The 7,984-nt window shown below is 36.2% G+C and overlaps 1 protein-coding gene across 1 annotated transcript; it reads right to left on the bottom strand.

Annotated features, from left to right (window-relative positions):
- Nucleotides 1-216: 216 nt before the first annotated feature.
- Nucleotides 217-7,898, bottom strand: LOC128242567 (putative phosphatidylglycerol/phosphatidylinositol transfer protein DDB_G0278295). Its single transcript, XM_052959768.1, has 4 exons — nt 7,777-7,898; nt 6,903-7,007; nt 1,344-1,531; nt 217-454 (listed from the first exon to the last, which is right to left on the bottom strand). The coding sequence occupies exons 2-4, from the start codon at nt 6,988-6,990 to the stop codon at nt 374-376; spliced, it is 357 nt and encodes a 118-aa protein (XP_052815728.1). The 5' UTR covers nt 6,991-7,007; nt 7,777-7,898; the 3' UTR covers nt 217-373.
- Nucleotides 7,899-7,984: the final 86 nt, after the last annotated feature.

Below are 7,984 nucleotides of genomic sequence, written 5' to 3'. Positions count from 1 at the left end.
AATTTGAATGATAATCAATGGAAAATAGTTACAAATAAATTTGACACTAACCTTGTCGCACGGTTGTAATAAAGTTATACTAAAGCCATATCACGAAACAACACAATACACACGAATATAACTGATATTGTTTTGTAATAAAGTTGAGGTTACCAACAAAACAATAGTGGAAATAACTAGGCGTTAATCACTTTTCATGTACTTATTTATGTCCATTTAATAAAAGTATTTTGTTTATTCCAAATTCAATTAGATTACATTAAATTCAATTACAGCCCCACTCCCCACTACCCGCAAAGAAAGAAGATTTGACCGCGCGTGTTCGAAGTGGCTTCATATTCATTTATAAGGGTTCTCGTTGGAGGCAATATTTTCAAAGTGTAAAGTTAGAAAATCCACAGATGACCACCTTGTCATTTTGGTCCGTTATCCAAACCGTTGTCTCGTATCGGCCCTGTAATGAAGAAACAAATATTCAGTGAAACAAACCAATGGCACTCGACAGTGTATATACATTTCTTATCTGACCAACTATGTGACTTCGTTGACTGTGAAACATGATCTTAATAATTTAACTTCTTCGTTTAATTCCCTTACATTGTATCTAGTTACTAATGCACCAGTAAATTGTAACCATCCCCCCAGGTCCGGGGTTTACCGGGGATAGCCGGGGAAATGGGCCGTGTTTTTACCTTTCAGGTGGCCCCGCAGTGCCGACAGAATGCGGTGGTTTTGTCTTTGCGCAAAATAGAGCGGGGAATGGGCCTAACCTAAGGTTCCTTGGGTGCGGGGGCATTTGGCGGGGATCTTACCATCAGTTCATCCCCGATTATAATTGACTGGTGCATAACATTGAGGTTTCAATTAATACTGTAACGCATAATCATATCGAAATTGTGTTTTATTTATAGCGGCGTAAAGGATTCGTAATAGCATTACCTTCTATACATATAGTTCATGTTTAATAATATTAAAAAATCGGCAGTGTATACATTATTCATCTGACCATCGAACTTTCTGACTATGTGACTTCGTTGACTGTGAAATATAATCTTAATAATTGAATTTCTTCGTTTATTGCCCTTACATTTAGTTTAGTTATTATAATGATAATTCCATAATACTAAACTGCATTATTAAATTAAAATAGTGTTGTTGTTTTTTTCAAATTTCCAAATAACAATACCTACTATACATAATTATAGTACATGTATGATAATGTTAAGTACTGACCATCTAATCCAAAAAGTCAAATATTACTCCAACTAAAAATGCAATTCATGCTTGTTAGATTATTGTACAGAAAGGAATACAAGCGTTCATATAATACACGAACAGCTTACCCTTGGAAGATATGTGGGGATTTGACATTCTTTCACAAACGAATATTCCCCTGATGAAAACGGGTAGTATATCTGCCTTTCATCCCCATAATCCTCGTCGAGGTTGCATAATTCCCAGTTGCGGGCAAGTAAATCATTCCCGTTGTATTTCACCTCGAGGTATAACCGACCAGCTTCCAGATCTTCGTCTGAAGTGTTTTAAAGGGGACAAAACATAAATCCTTAGTGAACACTAAGTTGCATAGTTCACACTTGCAGACGAACGTGGTTTGCTTCACCTCAAGGTAAAACCGGCCACTAATCGTTGTTACCAAGACAACACACAGTTTTAAAAAGGGAGAGCCGAATAATCTTGTTTAATAACTTCTAAATTCTTTGACTTACTTAGACCATTTTAGGACAGATTAAACATCGAACTGTTTTTTTTCCACCAAACAAGGATTTAACAATCGAAATGATCTTTAGAGGGAAAGACAATATTTGCAGCCATGAAACGCTACAGCGACGCAAGTCGAAGGGAAACAGGGTTACACGTATACAGTCATGTTGTGATTTATATATAAATAATTTTTATTTTATTTTGACACTTTACGCCTTGGTGACTATGCAGTAAAATGTTAACAAATTATTTAAACCTGATAAAATTATTTCGTAATTTAAAGCTTCAGCTATGTTTTGATAGTAAAAAAACAACTCGCATTTGATAATAAGATATATATATATATACATGACGCCAAATTATATTTTAAATCTTTTTCTTACAGTATATTTTTCTGTTTACAATAGTCTTAAAATATGTCATAAAAATGTGTACGTAATATATGATACTTACTGAGTCATGTGCAATCATTTGATTGTTTAGGCAATTTCAAGCTGTAGTGTAAAATCAAAGGTGTGTCGGTCAGTCGAAAACGAAGCACACTGACATAACGACGTTCAACACAGTGTATTTTCAGTAAGATGCTACAAATGAAATGCTTTCGAAACACGAATGGTTTGTGAGTTTTTCGTATAAGTGTGTTTAGCCACTTCAATTGAAGCATAGCAAACTTTTATTGGAGTATGAGAACACTTATACAACTTTAAAATTCTCGATGTGGACTAAGCTTCGTCGTTGCTTATCCTCCTTTTGAAGGGCAGTGTATCGAGATATAAGCGGTTGTTAACATTATGATATAATGAAATATTTATGTACAAACTGTATGAAATTTTTAAAAGCCCCCGTATATTAAATCCGTTTTCAGTAGCTCGTATGAAACAAAACACCGCTTAAGGATGCTCCTAGGGTGTTCTCGCAGTTAAGTATTTCTTAATACCATTGCTACCAAAGTACAGAGTTGAATAAAAAAATTAAATCAACACGGACCGCTGTTTTTCAAACTTGGGATGCAATCATTTTTTGTTCTTAAGGGTCGATTCATTTACAGTACGTGACTTAGTTCATGTAATACATATGTGAATGAGAGTTGAATATGATGTATTTTATAAAAATTTCTCGTCTCCCTTTGTGTTTAACAGATGTTTAACACTTGTTTGTATAATCTTCCTATATACTTGATATTTGCTGATGGATGACTTAAACTTGACCTGGATTTATAACACAAATTATGATGACACCATTAAGTGTTATCATGTCACTTTCGTTGTCTGTTAACCATTTCGTCAAATATTTACAGTGAGGACGGACATGTGCATTTCCGTCATATGATTGTGCAATACGTATTGTGGAGTCTGACTTATAAATGCTATTTGAATGATAGTATACATGTGTGAATTGTATACTTGTGTTTAATCTAATTAAAATGATTAATTATGCATTTATGCTTTATATGACCTGTTGTTTATCGTATTTGATGATATTTGAATAATAGTATGTATACATGTGTGAATAGTGTAAAGATGTCATTATGTTTTGTTTTAGAAGGCCATATTGACAATATGATGGTTTGTAGTTAACATTGTAATTATGTCATAATGTGTTACCTTCTTAAAATAAAGATGTTATTATTATTATTATTATTATTATTATTATATTTATTATTATTATTTTATTATTATTATTATTATTATTATTATTATTATTATTATAATTATTATTATTATTATATTATTATTATTATATTATTATTTATTATGTGACACCATGTATAACGTAGCTCGCCTAGTGCACACACTATTCACACTGGTTAATACATTATAAGATTTTGCAGCAAAGACTATGCTTTGTCACATATCACTATAATGATCAAACAAATTTCACCAAACGCCATCTTACTGAACGTCCGTGTCGTGTAACATTTATGGCAGAAACGAAACCAGTCTCACAATAAGGACCTGAACGTCCGTGATGATCATCTTTTACTCCGGTATCCGAACCAGACTCATAATAAGGACCTGAACGTCCGTGATGATCACTTTTATTCCGGTAACCGAACCAGTCTCAATAAGGAACTGAACGTCCGTGACGATCATCTTTTACTCCGGTAACCGAACCAGTCTCACAATAAGGACCTGAACATCCGTGATGATCATATTTAATTTCGGTAACCGAACCAGTCTCACAATATGGACCTGAACATCCGTGATGATCATATTTAATTTCGGTAACCGAACCAGTCTCACAATAAGGACCTGAACATCCGTGATGATCATATTTAATTTCGGTAACCGAACCAGTCTCACAATAAGGACCTGAACATCCGTGATGATCATATTTAATTTCAGTAACCAACCAGTCTCACAATAAGGACCTGAACATCCGTGATGATCATATTTAATTTCGGTACCGAACCAGTCTCACAATAAGGACCTGAACGTCCGTGATGATCATTTTAATTCCGGTAACCGAACCAGTCTCACAATAAGGACCTGAACATCCGTGATGATAATATTTAATTTCAGTAACCAACCAGTCTCACAATAAGGACCTGAACATCCGTGATGATCATATTTTAATTCCGGTAACCGAACCAGACTCACAATATGGACCTGAACATCCGTGATGATCATATTTAATTTCAGTAACCAACCAGTCTCACAATAAGGACCTGAACATCCGTGATGATCATATTTAATTCCGGTAACCGAACCAGACTCACAATATGGACCTGAACATCCGTGATGATCATATTTGATTTCAGTAACCAACCAGTCTCACAATAAGGACCTGAACATCCGTGATGATCATATTTAATTTCGGTAACCAACCAGTCTCACAATAAGGACCTGAACGTCCGTGATGATCATATTTAATTTCGGTAACCGAACCAGTCTCACAATAAGGACCTGAACATCCGTGATGATCATATTTAATTCCGGTAACCGAACCAGACTCACAATAAGGACCTGAACATCCGTGATGATCATATTTAATTTCAGTAACCAACCAGTCTCACAATAAGGACCTGAACGTCCGTGATGATCATATTTAATTTCGGTAACCGAACCAGACTCACAATATGGACCTGAACATCCGTGATGATCATATTTAATTTCGGTAACCGAACCAGTCTCACAATAAGGACCAGAACATCCGTTGATCATGTTTAATTTCAGTAACCAACCAGTCTCACAATAACCTGAACGTCCGTGATGATCATATTTAATTTCGGTAACAACCAGTCTCACAATATGGACCTGAACATCCGTGATGATCATATTTAATTTCGGTACCGAACCAGTCTCACAATAAGGACCTGAACGTCCGTGATGATCATATTTAATTCCGGTAACCGAACCAGTCTCACAATAAAGACCTGAACATCCGTGATGATCATATTTAATTCAGTAACCAACCAGTCTCACAATAAGGACCTGACATCCGTGATGATCAGATTTAATTCCGGTAACCGAACCAGACTCACAATATGGACCTGAACATCCGTGATGATCATATTTAATTTCAGTAACCAACCATCTCACAATAAGGACCTGAACATCCGTGATGATCATATTTAATTTCGGTAACCGAACCAGTCTCACAATAAGGACCTGAACGTCCGTGATGATCATATTTAATTTCAGTAACCAACCAGTCTCACAATAAGGACCTGAACATCCGTGATGATCATATTTAATTTCAGTAACCGAACCAGTCTCACAATAAGGACCTGAACATCCGTGATGATCATATTTAATTTCAGTAACCAACCAGTCTCACAATATGGACCTGAACATCCGTGATGATCATATTTAATTTCGGTAACCGAACCAGTCTCACAATAAGGACCTGAACATCCGTGATGATCATATTTAATTTCGGTAACCGAACCAGTCTCACAATAAGGACCTGAACGTCCGTGATGACATATTTAATTTCAGTAACCAACCAGTCTCACAATATGGACCTGAACATCCGTGATGATCATATTTAATTTCGGTAACCGAACCAGTCTCACAATAAGGACCTGAACATCCTGTGATATATTTAATTTCAGTAACCAACCAGTCTCACAATTAGGACCTGAACATCCGTGATGATCATATTTAATTCCGGTAACCGAACCAGTCTCACAAAAGGACCTGAACATCCGTGATGATCATATTTAATTTCGGTAACTGAACCAGTCTCACAATAAGGACCTGAACATCCGTGATGATCATATTTTTTTGGTAACCGAACCAGTATCACAATATGGACCTGAACATCCGTAATGATCATATTTAATTCCGGTAACCGAACCAGTCTCATAATAAGGACCTGAACATCCGTGATGATCATATTTAATTTCGGTAACCAACCAGTCTCACAATAAGGACCTGAACGTCCGTGATGATCATATTTAATTTCGGTAACCGAACCAGTCTCACATATGGACCTGAACATCCGTGATGATCATATTTAATTTCGGTAACCGAACCAGTCTCACAATAAGGACCTGAACGTTCGTGATGATCATATTTAATTCCGGTAACCGAACCAGTCTCACAATAAGGACCTGAACATCCGTGATGATCATATTTAATTTCAGTAACCAACCAGTCTCACAATAAGGACCTGAACATCCGTGATGATCATATTTAATTTCGGTAACCGAACCAGTCTCACAATAAGGACCTGAACGTCCGTGATGATCATATTTAATTTCAGAAACCAACCAGTCTCACAATAAGGACCTGAACATCCGTGATGATCATATTAATTCCGGTAACCGAACCAGTCTCACAATAAGGACCTGAACATCCGTGATGATCATATTTAATTTCGGTAACCGAACCAGTCTCACAATAAGGACCTGAACATCCGTGATGATCATATTTAATTCCGGTAACCGAACCAGTCTCACAATAAGGACCTGAACGTCCGTGATGTGTCAAACCTTTATTACAGTCAGCCACCCAGTTTTATAATTAGGGAATAAACTTCCGTTATGTGTCAACTGTTAATACGCTTTTCCACCAAGTCTCATACTGAAAATGAACATCCATGATGTGTAAACTTCTATAACAGTAGCCCACCATTCTAATAATTAAAAAACATGAACGTTCGTGATGCGTCAACCTTTATTACTGTAAGGCAACAAACGTTCGTGATTTACGTCAATCATAACTGTAACTCACCCAGTGTTATGTTAACGAACGAGCGGGCCGTTACACCATACAGTCCTCCCGGTCTAACATCAGTTATCAATATCGTCCTTCCTACCATCACGCGGTCCTTCTTCCCTGAAAAGCGAGCGTAGATAGTATATTACTGTAAGACGGGCATATAAAAAAGCCCGCTGTTTGTGCATGTAATAATAAGGACCTGAATTGTTTCATAAATAAATAATTTGTGTTGAAGTTGGACTTCTTTAATTATCACCATGTAATAATAGGGAAGACGTGCTAACAATAATTTACTGTCGCGCTTTTAAGCTTTCTTCAGGCGTCCTGCGTACGTTCATCATGAACACACACAATTCATAGCTGAACCAAATAAGGACCAAAACATGTATTTGCAAAAAAGGAGGAATCGTTATAGTGTTAACATACATATTTGTTTTAAATGCAGAATTTAAAACAACAACAAACTTTTTACTCTGTTGCAAAGAAAAGTATGGATTCTTGCGGATTTTTTTTTTTTGAAAAATTTCATAGTTAACTCTTATCTATTTTTCAACGATTGTGAAACAAGTCAATATAGCATTATATTAATCACTTTCGTTGGCACGATGTTAACGTTAATGTGGTCTTGTGTTGTTTGGGAAACCGGAGTACCCGGAGGAAACCCACTTGTTCGGCCTGGTGACCACAAGCCATACTAACATGCGCTCAGGCCGGGGATTTAACCCGGATCGGCTAGGTGAGAAGCGCGTGCACTACTTAACCGACTACTTAGCGTTTAATAATATATAATATATTAATACTAAAATGTAGGAAACAACTGTACATGCTTAAAGATGAGACATTGCTTAATAGAACGTACGGAAAACTAATAGAAAATGCATCATACCACAGTAAGTATATATCTCTCATATGGATCCAAAATTATTTCTCTGAATTACGTCATCCACATATGGTTTACATTGCATTTTGTGTATGTGGTTATCGTGAGGTCGAAACTTCGGATGTTTGTTAATCTTACTAGTTGCAATGGTTTGGCCTTGAGCTCCATAGTTGACACTTATGACTGTTGATAGAAAGAACAAACCGACGACTAT

Source organism: Mya arenaria, chromosome 8 (assembly GCF_026914265.1).
Source record: "Mya arenaria isolate MELC-2E11 chromosome 8, ASM2691426v1".
NCBI lineage: Eukaryota > Metazoa > Mollusca > Bivalvia > Myida > Myidae > Mya > Mya arenaria.
This window is presented reverse-complemented; position numbering and strand designations above follow the sequence as displayed.

What these genes read in the sequence shown, in the direction of transcription:
- LOC128242567 (XM_052959768.1), bottom strand. Translation starts at nt 6,990, where the DNA reads ATGGTAGGAAGGACGATATTGATAACTGATGTTAGACCGGGAGGACTG. An exon ending in GTTCGTTAACATAACACTGG is followed by an intron (nt 1,532 to 6,902) that starts GTGAGTTACAGT and finishes AAAACACTTCAG; the next exon opens with ACGAAGATCTGGAAGCTGGT. An exon ending in TCCCCACATATCTTCCAAGG is followed by an intron (nt 455 to 1,343) that starts GTAAGCTGTTCG and finishes TCTTCATTACAG; the next exon opens with GGCCGATACGAGACAACGGT.